The sequence below is a fragment of the Hemicordylus capensis genome, chromosome 6 (genome assembly GCF_027244095.1).
Source record: "Hemicordylus capensis ecotype Gifberg chromosome 6, rHemCap1.1.pri, whole genome shotgun sequence".
NCBI lineage: Eukaryota > Metazoa > Chordata > Lepidosauria > Squamata > Cordylidae > Hemicordylus > Hemicordylus capensis.
This window is the reverse complement of record NC_069662.1, coordinates 19574976-19596211: the sequence shown is the minus strand read 5'-3', so window position 1 is coordinate 19596211 and position 21236 is coordinate 19574976. Positions and strand designations below refer to the sequence as shown.

The following is a 21236-nucleotide window of genomic DNA, read 5'->3' as shown; positions in this document are numbered from 1 at the left end:
TGTGTGCATGCACAACTTTGAAAGTGTGAGGCATGTGGTCATACTTCCCAGCATTTTAAAAGTGGGAGGGATATAGTAGTTTTTCACAGCGCTTCGGTCTCTAGGTATGGACTTCTTATCGTTTTCCCCTTTGATCTCCCACTTTCTGGGAGGCTGAGATTAAATTGTCCAATGTCTTCCTCCCACCACTACCTGGCACAGCAACAGCTGGTTCTCCCTCCTGAAGGAGAACGAGCATGGCTTGTGCAAAGGGAAATCTGGCCTCACTAACCTTTTGGAGTTCATTGAGAGTGTCAACAGGTGTGTGGATAAAGGCGATCCAGTTGACATAGTATACCTGGACGTTCAGAAAGCTTTCGACAGTTCCTCATCAAAGACTTGACAAAACATTGCACTCATGGGATAAGGGGACAGGTTCATGTGTGGATTGGTAACTGGTTGAAGGAGAGGAAAGAGGGTAGGAATCAACGGACAGCTCTCTAAATGGAGGGAAGTAAGAAGTGGGATCCCCCAGGGATCAGTACTGGGACCAGTGCTCTTTAACTTGTTCATAAATGATCTAGAAGTTGGGGTAAGCAGCAAGGTGGCCAAATTTGCAGATGACACAACTATTTGGGGACGTGAAAATGAATTGTGAGGAACTCCAAAAGGATCTCTCCAAACTGGGGGAGTGGGCAACAAGATGGCCAATGTGGTTCAGTGTTAACAAGTGTAGTGATGCATATTTGGGCAAAAAAACCCCAACTTCACATATACGCTGATGGGGTCTGAGCTCTCAGTTACTGAACAGGAGGGGGAACTTGGGGGTCACAGTGGACAGCTCGTTGAAAGTGTTGACTCAATGTGCAGCAGCTGTGAAAAAGGCCAATTCTATGCCTGGAATCATTAGGAAGGGGGTTAAAAATAAAACTGCAAATTTCATACAAAACGTGTGTGGCCACATTTGGAATTCTGCAGTTCTGGTCACCATATTTTAAGGACACTGGAGAAGGTGCAGAAGAGGGCAACCAAGATGATTTGGGCCTAGAGCACTTTTCCTACAAGGCAAGGCTACAACACCTGGGGCTTTTTAGTTTAGAAAAAAGACTGAGGGGAGACATGATTGGTCTATAAAATCATGCATGGTGTGGAGAAAGTTGATAAAAATATTTCTTTCTCTCGCATAACACTAGAACCAGCAGTCATCCCATGAAACTGATTGCCAAGAAATGTAGGATGTACTTTTTCACACAACGTATAATGAAGTTATGGAATTCTCTGCCATAAGATGTGATGACAGCCAACAGCCTGGGTGGCTTTGAGGGGTTTAGATAAATTCATGGAGGACAGGTCTTTCAATGGCTACTAGTCAGAGGGTTATATGCCACCTCCAGACTCAGAGGCAAGATGCCTCTAAATATCAGTTGCAGGGGGTTAGCAGTAAGACAGAGGGCATGCCCTCAGCTCTTGCCTGTGCAGAGGCATCTAGTGGGCCACTGTGTGAAGCAGGATGCTGGACTAGATGGGCCTTGAGCCTGGTCCAGTAGGGCTTTTCATGTTCTTATGTGGAGTTGTGTGTGTTGGGGTGGATGGGTTACAAAAGATATAGCTAAACAGATGCAGGAAGTCAAAGATCCTGCTTTCTTCTACCCTAATCAGGAACCCCTGTTAAATATGCAAAAATAAGTATTTGCAACATAGATCAAAACAAAAAAACTTTCTGGTGCTGCTGGCTTCAAAAACCCCAATATGGGAACTCCAACCAATGGGTGAAGATCCCCCTAAGCATTTCAGGAGTCCCATTCCTGTTTTACTGAATTCCCTCCCCAAGACTAATTCTGTGCCCCACGGGGGGGGGAAGCATTAAAGTTAGGAGTTGCTCCTCAAGCTTTCCCTCTGTCTGCACTTCTGCCAACCAAATGCTTTTGTAGGGTTGGTTAGATGGGTGGGGGGGAACTAGAGCTCAGTTGCTGCTGAGATGGTGTACAGGTAGCCCTCGTGACCCTGTTTCAGCAACCATGGTTCCATATATCCAGATAGGTCTTAGACCCGGTTTCTTTTCTTTTTTTTAAAGTGCTCAAATTTGGCCTTTTGTGGGCTTGAGTGCCTGGAAATGATTTCCAGGTATTCACAAAACCATTTCTGGCCACCATTTTACAGTCCAGAGCCATTTTTTGGCTCTTTAAAAATTCCTATGATTTTTCACAGAAAATCAGAGGAATTGTAGGGGCATTCCTGAAGACCTGGAGAGCAAAGTATAGTATTTTATTTCTACCTCCTCCCTGCCTTTTCAGCCCCCACTTTGTTCCCATTGTCTCAAGGTTTCATTATTCGTGATTTCCATATTCGGAACCCCCACAAATGAGGGCCACCTGTAGTCAATAGATGGGGAGAGGATAATGCACAGATAGAAAGGCAGAAGAGATCAGAAAGAAGCTGCTACAAACTGAAAATATCGAGAGGAAAGCCGTGATTGGATGGTGTGTGTGTTTGTAAACCGTGAGTGATTTGCATTACACAACAGCCAAAGTTGCAAGCCAGTCCAATCTTGATTGCTAGGAGAACTGGAGTCTGTTGCCAGTCCGTCAACGCTGTTTCTGGTGACTGTGAACTTGCAGGATGCTTGCGGTGGAAGAAGTGTATCTGAACTCACCATTATTTAATAGAACTCGGTCTTAACTCAGAGCAACGGAAGGCTGTAACCACCTTATGTCTTCCTCTCCATACTAGCAGCCTATCAAACCTATGATTTGGCTCTCATCTGGGATTGTACTTCTCTGTGAGGCCTGAAGATGTAGGGAATGAAGGAGCGCCTTGTAGTAAGGGAACTATGTTTCCTCAAGCACTCCCTGGGGGAGGTACGGGAATTCCCAAAGCAACCAAATGGAGAACGCTGAGCTCAAAGTGGGCCCTCCAGGTGCAAAGCTACGTGAAGGAAAGCTGAACTGTTCACGCCTTCAGTGAGGGTGAATAAGGAAGAGTGGCTGTCACAGGGAAGGAGCTGATGGAAAGTTGAGGGTGGACAGGATATCTCCCCCCACCCCACACTTTATTCCCATGGGGATTAGCAGAGAAGACAGGTGTACCTTTTTTAAGACCTGCAGAGAAAGGAATATTTCCACCTGTAGGAAGGGGCAGCTTAGAGTGTGAGTGAGAGAACTCCAGTAATCTTAGCTCCTGACCTCTGGTGTTGAATTGGCTACGTCCCAATGAAGTAATTGTGAGACCAACCAATTTGAAATGAGACAAAGAGGAGCACAAGCTTATGGATGTGGGAAAATATTTTATTGCACAGAGGACACAGTAGGAATTCATGCACCTCTTCTGACCCATAATGACTTCAACAGGACAACCATTATTTAAGACTCCATATTCATGTTAGCTACATCGGGCTTAAAGCCAAACCAAAGCCATTGTAAGGCTTCACTGCTCATCCCTTTCCACCACTGCACACACCTCTCAGCAGGTGAACAGTCCTATGCAGATGACATTTTATGACAGGCAATAAGTTGTAGTTAGCAGCAGTGAACTAGTGCAGGGATGCAAAATTTTGGCACTCTTGTAGATGCTGGATTACAACTCCCATCAACCCTACTGGCCACTGTGTTTGGGGACGACGGGAGTTGTAGTCCAACATCAGCTGGAGGGCCAAAGTTATGCAGTCCTGGACTAGTGGAACAAATCCAGCAATACCTTTATTAGGACCCACTAGCAAATCAGAGGTATTACCCAACTGTTTCATTTGGATCTTTCAACAGAGGAGTACACACAGTAATAGTATGAAAAGGTGAGCAAAACCACGCAGTTCTATGTTTGAAACTTTCCTGGAAAGTTCTCTGAGAGACCCACACTGGAAAATTCTGATTAGTGCTGCTTCTCCCACCACCATCGCTCTGTGATGAACTGATAGACCCTCTCAGGGAGTGTGTGCCTTCAATTAAGCTTTCAAGCAGGTACAGGAGACCTTATGGGCTCATCTGGCTACAGACCCTACACAGCCACCCGTGAATGATACCACATCTGCTCATGCAGTTAACAGGCACATTCATCAGGACAAAGTGCTCGTTTCCCTAAATAAACCTACATACACACTCAGATGATTTGTTTTAAAAAACCCAGTATCTATGCATAGAGGCAGCAGGGGAGAATCAGATCTGCGGGTCCCCTCCAGGAAGGTGGTATAAGACCTTATTGCAAACAATAGTAGTAAGAGGTAGAAAAGCTGTTTCTGCTTCAAACCCATCACCAACCATCCTCTCAAGAACTCTTCCTGCTACATGTGCATGTTTCTATTGGCATAAGTGTCCAGTGGACACAGTACTGGGAGAAACATAGGGTGCCTGGGCTCAATTCTCAATCCAGCCATTAAATCAAGCCCTAAATTTGTTCTAAACCCTGGAATCAGTTTTCAGTAGGGGGGTAGAGTCCTGGAATAGAGAGAGCAATGATGCAGAAAGATGCCCCTGGGCATGCACAGAGCATCTTCCTTTTACAAGTTTATGCACTGCGTGAACTTACTGACTTGCCCAGGACCACACAGTTTGCATACGTTTTCCTTTCTATAAAACAATCTCAAACAAGAGCCCTGCTGTGTAGTATGGTCTTCGGGCTGCACCTAAGTGCATATTGCGGGTTTCAGAGTGCTATAAAAGTGATTAACTTTAAGAAGAGAGAGAGAAGAAAGCCCCCAACAGGGAGAGCAAAGGAGGTTTAAAACACAATCTTGCCCTAACTGCAGGAGATTCATTGCTTTGTGCCATTCTTGTTGCAATGTAAACAGCCTTGGGTTGTTGTTTTTTAAAAACTTTCCCTCATATATGTGTGAGAGAGAGAGAGAGAGAGAGAGAGAGAGGCAGCTCCAAAAAACAAGAGGCAAGATACAATAAAAATTCTATGCGAACATCCACACAGACTTTAAATGCAAGCTTTCATCATTGATACACACAATAGTTTGTATCAATCTTTGAGGTCTAATATGGCCCCTTTGCAAAGAGGTCTGCCGCAGTATACCAAGTGGTATTTCATGCCATTGTGCATTTTACCTGACATGAAATATGGAAGAAGATACCCATCTCAAGAAGAACCACTAAGAACGTGGCAGAAACCTTCATGGTTTCTGGGTATCCATGCAACATCACTACCTGCACCTTTGAGCATCACACCCATAATGCACTGGGAAAATTGAGCCTTGGCCTGCTGAACTTGGCATGCTTAGCATTAAGGGCCCATCAGGAGCCCTGACCATTTGGAAAGTGCTTGCTAGAGCAAGCAAGCATAGGGGCTCCTACCCAGTGACAGGATAGGTCCTAGTCGTGGGAGGACCCACAGCCTCGACTCCCAGTTCCCTGAGGTGCTTGCAGGCACGTTCAGCACAGAAGGTCACATCCAGCCCAGACTGGAGGTGCAGCCAAGCCTGCACTTCTCGCTTCAGCTGTTCGAGAGGTTTGGAGTCTGGGGACAGAGAAAGATAGATCAGAGTACCTGCTGGAGCCTAAATCCACTCCCAGAGCTAGCTCAGATGATCTGTCCTTCCTCCAGCCTTGGCTGAGCAATACCTGTGTCCTCCTTCAGGGGGTGTTGTTGTTGTTGCTGCTTCTGCTGCTGGAGGAAGAAAGTGTGCGCCAAGATAACCTCCTTCGTATGCTCCTCTTGGGCCCGCAGAGCTAGGGCGTCCAGCAGCTCCGAGTTGTTGGATGTGCTACGGTAATACAGCATGTGCACCAGCTCAAGGGAGTGGATATTCCGGCGCTGGCCAAAGGCCTGGGAAAAGAAAAGAAAAAGAATGCAGGGGTATCCCCAAAAGCTAGTCTCTGGGAAAGGAAAGCATATCCAGGATATAGAGAAGTGGGTTGGGCAAGGAAAAAGCCAAGATCCATCCCACTTGGTTTCACCAGCAGGGTTAGAGAAGAGATAGACTACCAGATGTCTGTGCAAGAGGTCTGAAAGTATGAGGAATTCCTGAACTGAGCATGTGCTCAGAGGTGGCCTGCTCCTCAATTCTAAATGCATGTCCACACACAACAGGCATGGCACTATTTTGCATTTAGCTCCAGAAAGTAGACTCCTAGTAGAAGACAAAGGGGAAGTTCCAATGATAACGGCCCCAGCACACATGGGAGAGGGTGCCCACCCTGATGTCACTGAAGGACATCCAGATGTGCTGCTGGGGTACCTCTCAATCTCATGCCAAGGGGCAATTCAGATGAACATTCCTCTACATGTGATTGAAGGACACCTCAACACTGCCTCGAGCCATCCTTCAGGTGATATCCAGGTGGGCATGCTCTCAGTGCGTCCCCACCCTTTTCACATGTGCTGGGGCCAGTATCATCTGAAATGGCCCAAAATGGATCTTGAAAGCCTAATGTCTGCCCATCCCTGCCCTATGGGACAGGGTCGTGTTCCAGAAGGAGGAGGATTATGGATCCGTTTCAGATACAGGCTGGTTTTCCTACCAGGACCTAGTAAGGATTCTATCTTGCCTTCTTCTGTCAAACCATGGCAGGGGTAACATACATACCTTCCAAGCCCGGAAGGCCATGAGGGCAGCAAAGAAAATCAACAGGGAACTGGTGCCGATCTTGAGGTCAGACATGATCACCATTCCTACGTTGACAAAAACAGCCAAACCGCTCACTACCAGCATGCTGTTGATGAGGGTCCGGTATAAGATGGATGTGCGGACTCTGACAGCTGGCAGCAGCTGCTCAAGGCCTTCCAGAGGGATGTCCTTAAAGCATTTCAGCACCAGGTGGGCGTTCTTGGGCCGGGCAGCCACAATCACCCGTTTAAAATAACGTCTGCATTGGGAGAGGAGAGGAGAAGAAGCTGAGGCACCACAGCATAGCAATCATTCTGTATCTGTGGCTGTCACATGATTGGACACTTTAACCAAGAAATACAGTTCATCTACAGATTAAACGTTAACATGTGGGCAAACATTCTAAAAAAAAAAAAGACAAAAGAGCATACTTTTGCTTCACATGATCGTCACATGCATCATGGCAGGCATCATCCTAGAAGACTTGTTCTCCATTGTGCAAGAGAGGAATGTATTTTACATAGTGGTGCTTGCCATCTGCAGTTCTTATGAAGTCCTTATATATTATTTAAAATAGCTATTTTTAAGTACCTGTTGCTCTACCAATCAGAGGCACTCTTTTTAGACAAAGTTTTTCAAACACAAATTAATCAAAACAATTAAAATCAAATGTTACAACCCTGCCAATAATGTAAAGCATCTATGAACTTGCTTTGTTTTTAGATAATGCAGCCCTCCATCCATGGTAAAACAAAAATTCTGCAACAAAATGAGCTTTTCTATTAAAGGCACTTCAAATTCTATCAAGCAGAATTTATCTTTCCTCAGAGCAAATTTTCTACCAGTAGAAATCATCAAGGTTTACAAAAAATCTGTAACTAGGACACAGCAACACCATTTAGTTTTTATAAACCACTTCACATACATTGGGCAGGATCCAGAGACTAAGTTAATCATGACTAAGCTGCATTGAAATAAATTGAACATGACAGACTGAAGCCCTATTCATTGCAAAAGGAACTTGAGAAACTTGATCCAGCCTAGTAATCCTTACAGCGGCCCTGCATGTCTGCTACTACATACTATTCAGTGACCCGGCCACAGGTCTTACCATGGCAATATAGATTCTTGGATCCCTTGGGAATAGCCCTGCAAAAAGGGATCTCAGGGTGCCAAGAGATAACAGGGAGGCAAATTGTTCTTGCCTGTTTGCTGGAATCCGAGATGTACCAAAGAACCCTCTCCGAGCTTGAAGGGTAGTCATCACCTGCAGTGGTCCTATTCGTTGGCCAAGAGCCCAGAATCGGATGTATTCGTACTGATCCAGGTTCACAGACACCTGCAAGAAGGAAGCCAGGACCAGCATGAAGATACCATTACTTCTGGGGTTAAGCACCAAGGGTCAGCTAACTCTACGGGCTATCCTACGCCTAGTGGGCAAGTTTGTTTCAACTTTTAAAACTTACAATGTTTTAAATATTGCATATTAAAGTTTCCAAGAGACCAATAGACAACCAAATCATTAAAACCTACACATAAAATGAGAATGAAACCAATCTACAAGGATAATAAAGTTAGTACCATATCTGTAAATAAAGCAAGTTACAGACCAATGATTGTTAAAGGCATGGCAGGGCGAAAACTTTGGATAGTGAGACCATATCCCATGATGACATGAGGGGATGAAATCAAAAGGCTTTAATATAGGTGTATTGTTCTGTATCTGGGGCTTTGCCGCTAAACCATCAAGATCTGGGGCATAGTCAATGAATCCTCAGTAAAAACAAAGATCTCTGATTTAGGTCTGCACAGAACAACTTGGCACATAATCTTTTCAACTACGACGACAACGACGACTATTTATATACTGCTCTTCAACCAAAGTTCTCAAAGTGGTTTACACTGAAAAATAAATAATACATAAATAAGATGGTCTCCTATCCCCAAGAGTCCACAATCGAAAAAGAAACATAAGGCAGATACCAGCAACAGCCACTGGAGGGATGCTGTGCTTGGGCTGGATGGGGCCAGTTGCTCTCCCCTTACAAGAAGTATTTGCCAAGCCACTGAAAATGAATACATGAAGCTGCTGTGTTAGACTACTAGTCTATCTTGCTCTGCATCGTCTGTACAGATTGGCAATAGTTCTTCAGGGTTTCAGAAAGGGACTCTCCCAGCCCTGCCTGAAGATGTCAAAGACTGAATTTGGAATCTTCTGCAAAAGCAGATGCTCTGCCATCGAGCTACAGTTCCTCTGCTGCATGATGGAGGGAGAGTGGGAGTAGTAGTAGTTGTAGTTCTCTTATTCTAGCTGTGGAGTTTAAAGGACAAGACTGAACCTCAAGAACTTTGGTACAGGCCTGCATCTAGAATCTAGGCGCGGTGGCTTGACTCATTCTAGTGGGATGTGTTTTAGTTAATAAATAAATAAATAAATAAATAGGTCTCTCTCTCACACACACACACACACACACAGCAAAGGGCCACACCTGGACTTCATCGCGAGGATGGTTAACTACAAGGGCATATGCCAGCACATCTTCTGACAAGCTGTTGAAATTGGCCTGGTCCAGCAGTGGTTCCATCCTGGATAAGACTTCTTGTTCTTTCACTAACCGTTCAGTATCCGTCAGAGAGAAGTCTTGCAGCGTGTCCCGGTCGGGGTTAATAGGTTCATAGAGAGCCTAGGGGGAGAAATGACCAGCAGAACTAATGCAGTTCCCAGTGTTAATGTTGACTCCTCTTAGGCTCCCACACAAGCTGCTCTCTCATTGCACAGCTTTCCCTCACCCCTCTGCATGGGGTGGGGGCATGGAGAAACAATGGGTTCAGACAAAAAGCCAGTCCCAGCAAGGGATGCTTTTATCCTTACCTTTAGCTGCTCTAGGATGGTGTGGTAACGGGTTAGTAGGAAGGAGTCCACTTGAGAGACAAATGCCAGGAATGAGGCACGGTCTGCGTGGCTAGTGTAGAACTCCTGTGGGAGGGGGGGGGAAGCCAGACCGCCGAGTCAATAATGGTCCAGAAACACTAGAGATCGGACTCGGAAGACCTTGCAACAGTTTATATAAGGAGGCCTCCCAAGGGGCAGAGATGTTGCCATCTGTGGGCAACCACGCCATCTTTACGTCTCTCTAAGCCTTGCCATCAGTTTGCATCAGCTTGGATTGATATAAAACTTTTTACATTTATACCCCAATCTTCTCCCAAGGCAAGCAGAGCAGTGTACATGGTTATGCTTATCCTCAAAACAACCCTGTGGTTAGGCTGACAGCAGGCACATAGGGGGCTTGTTAGTGGCCCGGGGACAGGCTGACACTAGTGCCCACACCCCACCCCGCACAGCTGCCTGTATGTGCATGCTGTCCCCACCCCTTGCATTGTCATCAGGTACATGTGGATGCAGGGGGCATGGCCAGCATCTGGAAGGGAGGACACACGGCCCCGCTCCCACTCTTCTCCAGCTGGTACTTCCTGCGCCAGCTTGATGCTTGCTTTCTCTCCCTTGTACCCAGCCTGAAAAGTGCTGCCTGGGAAGAAGTGAAAGATGGGCCGTGCCTCGGTGCTCTCAGCCGGCAAGCACTTACACTGCAGGCTGGGTGCAGGAGCAGGGCCGAGGATGCCTTGCAGGAGGGGTGAAGTGGTGCCAAGGCAGCTAGGGATGTACATGGAACCGGCTCAGAGACACTTTATGGTTCGACAATGGGGAGTGTCTAGCTTGAACAGCGGGGGAGGGTGCGCAGGCGTGTCGGAGACTTCCGGTCATATCCGGAAAACGGGGGCGGCAGGGAGGTAGGCTGCCACCCCAATGGGCTTTTTAAAAAACAGATGTTGGCCGGGGGGGGGAGGTGGCAGGAGGGGTACCCCCGCCACCTTCGAGTCTCCCTGTCGCAGTTCTGTGCATATCCCTAGCAGCTGCCTCCTGACCCCAGTGGCCCAGGGACCTTTCTCCCTCCCCTTTGCCCAATGCTGGCTATGCCACTGGCTGAGAGATAAGCAATTAGCTCAGTCATCCAGTGAATTTGGGTCTCCCCATCCCTAGTCCAACACTCTAACCACACTACCATGCTGGCTTTCTCAAACGGGTTCTCAAATAAATAAATAAATAAATAAACCCAGCCCCAAACTGAATTGATATCATTTTAGATTTATTACTAGCCCTATTCACATATTATGTTCAATATGTGTATAATCTATGCACAGTGTACACATGCGCAGATCTATACATATGTGAAGTTGTTCACACATTACACTCAAGGCATGTACCCAGATTCACTTTTAAAATGACATGTAGAAGTCCTCCACACTACAGCATAAATGTATATGGACACCTGTATGCAGATACGATATGATGTCTGAATAGGGCTAGTCTCTCTTTTTAAACACACTTGCTTGTTCGATGTTTGCTTAAAATACATGCTAGCAAATAGAGTGTGCATTCTGCAGACACATCTGTCTTACTGGCTGCCTCCGGAAATTCCTCCTCCAACCTGAGGGGGATCCCCCTAGAGTAGATAGGGGAGGACACTCCCACACTCCTCCATCCTAATCCCAAGCGTGACTTATCTGGCTGTCTGCTGGAGTGTTGTCAGTCCCTGTTTGGGGGCACAAACATTCCAACTTTTCTAGTAATCAAAGATATCTTGGAGTACCTGTGTGTACTAAACTCCAGCTTTTATTTATTACTTAACTTGTACTCCACCTTTCCATCTCCAGAATGGAGGAGTTCAAGGTGATTTACATTTGTTAGTAAGGTATTTTTATAATGTTGATACCCATGTCAATGAGGCTCAAGTATTTTGATATATAATATTCCTCTTAGTTGGGCGATTTGTGGTTCCTAGAGAGGAAAATGCAAGCAGAAATATTTTATAAAGAGACAAACATTAGGCTTCTAGTCCTTTCTTTTAACCTCTCTACTCTGGGTGACCAATTCTGCAAGAAAGTAGTCATGGGCAAAAATAAAATGCACATGAGATCTGTTTGCTGCAGATTTTGTACATGATTATAAAGGTGGGAAAGGCTAATAAACAGCAATACCATTTATTTGCATTTGTTCATATTCACTCTGATTAAAAACAGTTTCTTGTAACATAAAACCTGTTCCAAACTGCAAATTAAGCCCTTGTCAGGTGCCACAAGCTGTTTCTTCAGGATGTATCACTGTGTATTTTCAGACCTACCTTCTGAAGGCAATACTCTCTGGGCCTGAGCAGCCTCCAGGCTTCCCACCCTTTACCTCTTCAGCTCAGAAAGGGCCACCAACCTTTCTGACAGAAAATATTGCACACAGGCCTTGAAGACCATCCTGCAATGATCTGCTCCCTATATTAACAGCACAAATAGATTTTCAACTCCAACAATAGATAAAACCTTGGTCGAACAAAATGGAATTCAGATATTTCTGGAACAACATAAACGCTAATCCTTACAACCTAGTAACTAAGTTTCATCCCTCTCTTGTCTCTCACCTGCATCAACTTACCAGTTGTTGGCTTCTTTTGTCTTTTTCTCCCTTTTTGATGCCACTCACTAGTCCCGAAATAACTTTCTCTTCCCTATATCTCCACATCATCTTTCTTCCTTCAATGTTCAGCACAATCTCATTTTGATTTTCTCACTCTTACATGGTGCAGCACGGAAATGCTTGACTAACAAGCAGAAGGCTGCCGGTTCGAATCCCTGCTGGTATCATGGGAAACACCTCTATCGGGCAGTAGCGATATAGGAAGATGCTGAAAGGCATCGTCTCATACTGCACGGGAGTAGAGAATGGTAAACCCCTTCTGTATTCTACCTAAGGCAACCACAGGGCTCTGTGGGCGCTAGGAGCCGAAGTCAACTTGACGGCACACTTTACCTTACCTTACATGGTCTGGGCCCAAAATATCGCAACACCTCCTCCCACAATCCACTTCATCCTTGCACAACACTAGGATTCTTAAGATTTGCTAAAAAGGCTATGCTCCAGCTTCCATGGTCTCATGAGATCATATGACCATCAGCAGGGTCCTTTCTGTAGTGGCCCCAGAACTATAAGCTGCTTCTTTGAGAAACCTGGCTAGTCTCTCGGCCTTTTTTTTTTTTTTAAAGGTTAAGCCACTCTTAGTCTAGCAGGCATCTAGAAGTTAGTAGAGACAGTTTACTATCGCTTTTAGTCTATTACTTTTATAGCCTGACATCCATTTTAACTGGATGTATTATGTTTGTATTTATCTATCTGATTTATATCCTACTGTATCTCATGGGCAAAGAGGCATTTACAGCAGGTTTTCTAAATGTTAAAAAAGAAACATTCCCCCCCCCTTAAGTGTTTTTGCATTATTATCTTGTTCAGTGCCTTATAAACACAAGTTGACAGACAGTTTACAAATACTGTTAATAAATAAACCTTGCCTGGATAATCCTTAACTGCTTGGTTTCCCCCTGTGCAAAACTCTCATTCGACAGAGCATTTCCTGCACACCTCCCTTGACTTGCACTCCAAGTTCTCTAGTAAAGCTTTTTATCCTTCCTGTTCACTAGAACACACTAGTAACACTGTTTAGTGTTAAAGAGCAGTTTTCTATTTAGTGCTCCCACACTGAGTGTTGGCATGATGCAGCTACTTCTTGGGGCTTTGATGGAGGCTAAGTTATACCCCAAACTATGTACACTCCTTGCTAAAAGGCTAATAAACAAATATTATTCCGCACCAAGGTAAGTTCTGGTCCATTGGATGCTGAATTCTGCAATCTGAACAAATTATGCACAGTAAGTAAATTGGCTTATATTCATCCCCTTATCATTAGTTCTGTTTGTGCTAGTGCTGGGGAAAGGCCAGGCTAGATGTATTCCTTAACCACTGGAAAGCTGCTTAACCCAGCCTACAGCTTCTACTTGACCACGTACCACCCACTCTTTGTCGTCTATTTTCACAGCCTTAAGGACTAGAAACTGGTGGTGGTGGTATTCGTTTGTTTTAAAGGTTCCAAGGATGCTGCATTGTATACTCAGTCAATGTGATCACATTTCTGTGGAATCCACACATAGCCCCAATTATACCTTCAGCAGGATAGCAACCAGCTGCTCCTTGGAAAAGGGCATGTATCGCTCCTGGTATTCCATTGACCAGTCTTGTGGCTCCGTTGGTTTCCACATCTTCTTGTATTTCACTATCTTGGCAGCTAGGGAGGCTTTGCCACGAGATGGCAAGCCTGCAACCCTAGCCCCTAGGGCTAACCGCGCCACACACAGCATTCTAGGAGAGTTCAAAGGTCATCAGTCAGAAAACAGCAGCATCACACCATGCTTGGCTTCCTTTGCAAAGCTCTTCTAATTGACCTTATTTTGCAACTTGCATAAGCCATGGCTTGGAGAAGCAATGCAGCATGTAGTTCAGAGTGGTGAAGCCAAGGGCTGTCAAAGACCAAAAATCACTGCTTTCAGCCACTGGATAGGCTTGAAGCAAAATTTGCTTGTGACCAGCACCTTTGCTAACACTGCTGGATCAGAAGTTTCTTGGACAAGGTACAGTTTATTAGACTCAGAAGTTCAGGTGGGCCCGGCTCGAATCATGCCAGCCAATTAACACAGGGTCAAAGGTCACGGGTGAAATGCACCAAATTAGTTGAACTGATGAGTTTAAATACCACACATTGCCTTTCTATGCAATGCCCCACCAACTTACAGACTAAGCAGTTCTATCTTCCTCTCCAAGTATTAAAAGCGTTCAACTTCACTTTGGGAACGGTTAAAGCAGAAAAAATAAAAACCCACCATAGAAAGCGCTAACCTTTAAACAGAGATCAGACAATGGCACTACTGCGCACGCGCACATTTCTTTAACAACCCCCTCCTCCCATCTCGCCGCGTTTATTTCGTTATTTGTGGGCGGGGCCGAGGTTCCCTTTCCCGCATGCGTATTATACACGTCAGCTTCAACTCCTTTGGTTACATCGTACGCTTACGTACACTTTGTCTCTATGGTCGAGAAAACATGTCGAATCTACAGCATTGTCGTATCCTCTAGTGGTACTTTCGTTCTAAAATTAAACCAGTTCGATACTCTAATTTTATGCTATAAAGCGGTTATACCATAGAGGTGTTAAAAAAATGAAGTCTCTCTTCGCCCATTGAGACTCATGCACGATAACGGTTTTCAATTTTTACCAAGGTTTGGACTGTGAATTACTCTATATTTTTCTATCTCTATGATAGTCACAGTCTACGCTGCGCATTCCTCATAAGAGACACGCAAGCGCAGAGCCATTCCCCCTTCGCCGTCTGACCTGCTTCTTTGAACAGCGCTTGCGCGAGTTCTCTTCACCCCACCCCCCCACCCCGCGCGCCTATTAGCAGACTGTAGCATGAACCACGCATGTGCGCCTTTTGTCCGCTACCTGCTCACACGCACTGCCGTTTAGAATCTTCGCGTGCGCCGCGCGCCCTTCGCTTTTCTCCTCCCGTCCCAACTGTCATTTCAACTGCCTCGATCGCGAGCGGTGGAAAAAAGGGGCGTGGCTTCCGTTCAGCCAGTCAGACCTCGAGTTCTCTCACACGCTCTCTTTTCCCACCTCCCCCTTCCCGCGCGACGAAGTTTGCACCACAGAGAGCTCGAAAGGGCGGGAAAGTAACTTCTAAGGGAGCCTGAAGGGGTCCAAAATAAAGGTGTTTGGAGAGTGCTGTGTGATCCTTTGATGACTATTTCTAAGGAGGCTCAAAGGTGATGCCACGGAGCGCATCTTGTGGTGCTAGTGTTGATTGAAATTAAATACTCTAGAAGGGATGTGCTTGGCGCTAGCCTCCGTTTTTACAGTAGTTTAATCGTTTCAGGCAGGCAGAGTGTATGTGTACTAGTGTATGTGCACTAGTGTACTATGCACACTAGTGTAAAGAGAAACAGAGTGGCCCAAAGTTGGACAGAGTTGTAGGGAAGGAACAATCCATTACAATTTTACTCCACCCTTCCTCAAGTGAGCATCGGGGGTTGTATGCATGAACTCCCCTGCACCTTTTAACTTGTGCTTGGGCTGAGCGATAATGATGGGTTACACAGTAAGATTTGTGGCTGAGTGGTGATTTGAAGCCAGGTCCCTTTGGTCTAAGTCCAACACTGTTAACCACAACATTGCCTCTCATTTGTCTCATGTGACATAGGGGGTTTCAAAGGGTCCTGGCTGGGATCACATTGTTTTCAAATTTTAAGAACTTCAGAAGCCTGTGAGATTCTCAAGGTTTTACTCTGCTAGAAAATGGCTACTTGTAGGGAAGGGGGGGGGATGCAGGAAATCTCTAGACTATCATACAGATTACAACAAAGTTTGACCAATGCTAACTAGTTTGGAGCTCCCAATAGTGTGAGGTGCTCTCCAAGAACCTGTTTACTATGTCCCCTAAAAAATGATGCTCAAATTTGTTTAATATAATGTCACTCTGGAGTAAAATCACTGCTATCTGAGCAAAAAGGCACCTTTTAAAAGTGGTGGTTATCTTTATTTAGCAGAGGGAGAGCAACTGGCCCTATCCATCTCCAGCACAGCATCCCTCCTGTGGCTGTTGCTGATGTCTAATGATTCTTTTTTTTTTAGATTGTGAGCCCTTTGGGGACAGAGAGCCATTTTATTTATATTGATTTAAACCACTTTGGAAACTTTTGTTGAAAAGTGGTATATACATATTTGTCATTCAGATATACTAATATCCAGGACATACTTTAGAATGCATAGGTATTTCCAGATTATTTAGGCTCCAGAGCAAATCTGGAAATTGAAATAGAATTTATCAGGGATAATTGCAACCAGATGCTGCTAGACCCCTTCTTTATGCAGCCCACAGAGAGAAATTCTGTAATATAACCTCACATAAATAATAATAAGAATTTAAAAACCCAATTTACTGATCACAATTTCAGGAAAAACAAAACCTCTCTCCTGGTAGTTAGCATTCCTTCTCATCCGTTTTGCCTCAAAGTTTCATAACCAATATTATTGGCTGTTAAGAAAAACATGAAATAGTAAGCTTTACATAAGTAAGCTGCCAGAGTAATATAAGCTTTTCCAAAATTCACCTGCAAGTCAATTAAGATTAGAATTTAACAAGCAGCTGAATAAGGTATACTATACATTTCCTAAGCTCAATTTTATTGGCATTACTTTCATTGCCTCAGTGGGTAGATTAGACAATGGTGAGCAGAATTTATTGTAAGTTTTAGGGGGAAGCCTTTATATGCTTCTTTTGAATCTTCTAATTTACTTAATGTTTCCCAATATTACTTTCAAGCTTTGTTCTAGTGGCGAAAAGACAACCACAGAATGAGGAAGGCAGTCTCAACCTTGCGGGATTTCTCTGATCATGATATGGTACAGTTCTTCATAAGACGTCAGATCATCGCTAGAACACTAGCAGGGGTGAGGAGACCCGACCCCCCCCAAAAAATTACTAAATTATTTCTGAACTCAGTCAGAATCACTCAGAGGCAATGGCTTGGAAAGAAGATTTCTATTCACAATCACTTCCATAATAAATATTACAGTAGTGTTCATAAATTCCAAATAATACCACGTTCCATCACAATGTGTGATTTTAGAATGCACAAGAGCCACCACATATTCATGTTAATTCCCCAGAGAATGCTGTTACACAACTGTAGGACGTATGAATGGCAAATGCACTACTTTTACACACACTTCCATCTCATCTGATGCAGTTCTTGGGTTATGAAGCAAGAGCTACAGGACTGCTTTATCTGAAGCCAAGAAGCAGAGTTTCAGTCCAGTAATCTCCTGCCACATTCATAGTAGCAGCCCCATTATTTGAACTAGAGCCTTCGATGTCTGATTAATTAATTGTGATTCCCATGGCAGTCTCACTTTATGCAATCAACATTCCGCTTTATACAAATTTCTGACTGTTATGCATCTCTTCTATGCTGTTTGTATGTGGTTTGTACTATTTGCATTACTATTTTGGTTTTTAAAAGCTCTTAGATTCTTGGGCAGTGTAACTGTTGGATTGAAAATAAACTAATGCCTACAAAATTTAAATTAAATAGCTTTGCTTGGAGAGGAGAGTTCTCATCTTAAAGATGTTACCAACATATCTGCCCACATCCACAGATAACCGGAGACTTTACTTTGGGATAACATGGGGAGGGTGTGGGGGAAGTGTACATGAATTTTTGCCGTTCATCTCAGTGCAGGTTCTTTGGGCTTTGGTTCTTGAAGACATTATAGAGATAGGTTGAATTGATTGTAAAAGGCAAATGTCTTGAATAAGACACGAATTCACATATGATTTCCCTGCACCATTAATTTTTAACTTTTCTCTTTTCTTTTCTCCTGTCCCAGGTTTTCTCCCTGATTATCTTTGCCTCCTTGGTGACTGAAGGGTACCAGAATCTGACAACCTCCTCCCAACTGTATTGTGTTCTGAATGATAATGGGACAGCCTGCTGCTATGGCATCACAGTGGGTGTACTCGCCTTTCTCCAGTGCCTGCTTTTTTTAGGCTTTGATATCTACGACACTTCCATTACTAGTCACAGGCTCAAGTATGCCATCCTTATATTGGATGTCACCTTCTCCAGTGAGTAGTTTGGGGTAGCATTTTTTGAATATACAGTTAGATGGGTGAGGCACAACCACACTTTTTGTTTTTGTATGTATGTATTTATTTTAAATAATTCTGTCCCACTTCTCTTGCATTAGTGAACTCAAACTCTTCTAACGAACCTCATGCCCCCTGTTGTCTTGCAAAACCATCACCATCATAATTTCTCACCCCATCCTGTCCCCAAAATAACTTTAAATCACTGAGGCTATTTCTAGCTTTTTCTCCCACATCTCCTCTTACTGGAACTCCCCAACCTAATCCTCTGTTTCACCAAATGCGTCAGCCTCACTTCGTCTCCACCCCCCACAGGTTCATGCCAGTTAACATGATGGGGAATTCTGCAATATCATTGCTTACAGGCCAAAAAGTTTCAGCAGCTGATCCTGCAGGAAAACCCACACCTTCATCCAGTGCTTAATAAATTATTCAGGGCCACCACCTTCATAGCAGATGCCAGCATGGACTCACTGCTGCTTCCCTCATGTGCTCTGGTGTCAGATGTCACTTTTGGCTGAGAAGTTGAAAGGTGGATCATACATCTAGGTCCAACTAGTAACTTCCCTTTTCAAAAGGGGCAAATTTTCTGGGAAGTCGCTGGAATCTGTATTAATAGTGACCAAATAGAACAAAAAACATAATGCCATCCACCACTACCAAAGAAGTATTCAGGTTTTCTCTTTCGTCCCTTCAGGATATCATTCAAACCCCATCAGCCAATCTGAGTGAATCACAGGCAGGACAGAGCTTGGAAAAAACCCAGGTCTACTTTCTGAGAATCAGGTCTGCAAACCCACACATAGGCTTCAAGTGCACCCAACAGCAATGACTTTGAGCAACATAGCCCAGTGAGAGGTTGCCATCAGCAGTTTACACATGTATGGGCAAGGGACATAGCAATGTAGGAACATAGGAAGCTACCTTATACAGAGTAAGATCATTACTCCATCTGACTCAGTGTTGTCAACAATGACTGGCAGGCGTTCTCCAAGGTTTCTCTCATGGTGCTCTAAAATAACATACTGGGGAGCCATTCTGGACCTAAAGGATTTAAATTGTTTCATAAAGAAGAATTATTCAGAATGTAGATACTATACCAGGGGTTCCCAACCTTGAATCCCCAGATGTTGTTGGACTACAACTCTAATCATCCCCAGCCACAATGGCCATTGGCCATTATGGATGGGGATGATGGTAGTTGTAGTCCAACAACTTCTGGGGACCCAAGGTTGGGAACGCTTGCTCTACACCATCCTGGGAGCTCTATGGCAAGGAATAAACATGACCTTCAGCAACTTGATAAGAGGCATTTCTTCATACTCCCATCAATAATTCCTGCAGGAAATACCTAAGATTTGCCTACAGGGGCCAGCACTTTCAATACAGGGCCCTTCCCGTTAGTCTGTTGTCAGGACCTCAGGTGTTCACTAAATTAATAATGGTACTTCTTATTTGAGGATGTGGTTGTTCCACTGTCAATTTCTGGCATCGCCAGGTAGGGTTGGGGGAAACTGAAACCTTGGAGTGCCAGTACCGCATATGTCGTCATGGCAGTACTGAGCTAGATAGATGGTCTGACTCGATATAAGGTAACTTCCTGTGTTCCTGTGCACTCATGGCACACCTGTGTACCAAAGGGATACATGTGTACCCTTACCTCTACAACCTGTTAGTCCATTCCCCAACTGACCAACAGAGTTAGCTAGACCTACAGAAGACTATGCATTGTCTCACAGATCAAAGTTTTATTGTCAGCAGTGAAGAGATATCTAAGGTGGTGGAGCTTGTCAGCCCTCTTGTGGGGCATTTCCTTTCTGAACTAGTGTATGTTGCAAGTTACCACTGATGCAAGCCTGTCCAGCTGGGGTGGTTATGGATGCAAGCCTGTCTGGCTGAGTCAACAGACAACTGCCTTGAGTTGTCAGCTGACTTACGGCTGATGATGGTCACTGGAGGAGAGAGCTCACAGCACCAGTTGGCTGGAACTTTGGGCAACCAGGCAAGCTCTCCTGATGTTCCAGTCCCCATCTCTCTAAGATGGGCACGTGCTCACAAGTTTTTGGATGTCCGCTCAGTTCATTTTAGATTCCACTCAGGTTGAATCAGGAAGGCCCCCTTCTGAATGTAAGTGTGCCCACACTGCCTTGATACTGCCACCCAGAATAAAACTCATTCCGCAGAGAGATGAAAAAAAAAATTAGAAGATCCGCTTGGCCCCATTACACCTCAAGCTCATTCTGGTACAGGACTGACATCATCATTGCAAAGGCTCACATCAGTCATCACAGTGGCACATGCTCATACACTATCTGATGGAAGAGTCTTCAGCTTTCATCTCTTGGGCAGATAAACACCTTCTGTCCTTTAAACACATGAAAGGAGCATTGGTTAAATCATCAGGACATAGACCCAGCAAAGTGGAGTCTCAGCCAGTAAGCCTTCCAGAAGTGGTTCTATTTGCTTTCCTCTGCAGTGCTAAACTGCTTCACTTCATGCCCTGGTACACTACTTAGGGTGCTGAGGCAACAGGCACACTTTTCATTTCAGTGGCCACATTCTCGGCTGGTGTAGGAGGTCACCCAAGCTTGGGGATTACATCCCCTCCACATGCTCCAAAAGGCAGGAAGTAGTCATACTTGAAGATCCTTAACCCAGTGCATGTGGGCGGATCTCCTCAGTTCTACTTCCTGCCTTTGCTCCAGAAGGCTCGCATTACAGCTCGCTGGCTTTGGCCTTGTTAACTAGGCCTCTTCTTTTCTTCTGCTTATATTCCTATTGTTTTTGACTATTTCCAATCTATTCTTCACCTGGTATTCTACTACTATTAGTTCTCTCTAGTTACTAAAGAAAAAAGAAAATAATAATAATTTTTAATTTAAAAAAAAAATCATATCTGTTCTTCTACTGTCCTTTCTGTTATTCGTTACCTTTCCTCACCTCTTGCCGACCTTTTGGCCGATGTCCGCTAAAAAGACCTTCGGACTCCTGGCTATTAGGGAGAGATCCGCCCATCAGCACCTGTTCCCGCCAAAAACTCGGGACTGCGCAAATCCTGTAAGGAAAATGGCAGATGTATCAGATGACCTTGCTGGCGCCTGTAGGCCACAGTGGTCCTCTCTGTCGCCAG

The 21236-nt window shown here is 44.7% G+C and overlaps 2 protein-coding genes across 13 annotated transcripts in view; one reads left to right on the top strand and one right to left on the bottom strand.

Annotated features, from left to right (window-relative positions):
- Positions 1-3242: 3242 nt before the first annotated feature.
- TMEM143 (transmembrane protein 143) lies at positions 3243-15031 on the bottom strand. Of its 8 annotated transcripts, none has more exons than XM_053265088.1 (8): positions 14902-15031; positions 13565-13760; positions 9393-9497; positions 9010-9204; positions 7726-7859; positions 6500-6779; positions 5535-5739; positions 3243-5430 (listed from the first exon to the last, which is right to left on the bottom strand). In XM_053265088.1, the coding sequence occupies exons 2-8, from the start codon at positions 13757-13759 to the stop codon at positions 5264-5266; spliced, it is 1281 nt and encodes a 426-aa protein (XP_053121063.1). In that variant the 5' UTR covers position 13760; positions 14902-15031; the 3' UTR covers positions 3243-5263. The 8 variants fall into 8 exon arrangements, with proteins under 8 accessions (XP_053121063.1, XP_053121065.1, XP_053121067.1 ...); XM_053265090.1 differs by lacking the exon at positions 14902-15031 and adding an exon at positions 14474-14812; XM_053265092.1 differs by lacking the exon at positions 14902-15031 and adding an exon at positions 14597-14812.
- Positions 14423-21236, top strand: part of SYNGR4 (synaptogyrin 4) — a 42897-nt gene continuing 36083 nt past the window's right edge. The window contains exons 1-3 of one of the 5 annotated variants that reach the window (XM_053265101.1): positions 14423-14533; positions 16781-16908; positions 17848-18085. In XM_053265101.1, coding sequence (XP_053121076.1) covers positions 16813-16908; positions 17848-18085 — 334 coding nt within the window. In that variant the 5' untranslated portion in view covers positions 14423-14533; positions 16781-16812. Of the gene's footprint in view, positions 14534-14559; positions 14676-15038; positions 15225-15339; positions 15475-16780; positions 16909-17847; positions 18086-21236 lie in introns of those variants that run through there. The other 4 variants (XM_053265100.1, XM_053265098.1, XM_053265097.1 and 1 more) reach the window with 4 other exon arrangements.

What these genes read in the sequence shown, in the direction of transcription:
- TMEM143 (XM_053265088.1), bottom strand. Translation starts at nt 13,759, where the DNA reads ATGCTGTGTGTGGCGCGGTTAGCCCTAGGGGCTAGGGTTGCAGGCTTG. An exon ending in TCTCGGATTCCAGCAAACAG is followed by an intron (nt 6,780 to 7,725) that starts GCAAGAACAATT and finishes CTCCCAATGCAG; the next exon opens with ACGTTATTTTAAACGGGTGA. An exon ending in TGGCCTTCCGGGCTTGGAAG is followed by an intron (nt 5,740 to 6,499) that starts GTATGTATGTTA and finishes TTCTTTTCCCAG; the next exon opens with GCCTTTGGCCAGCGCCGGAA.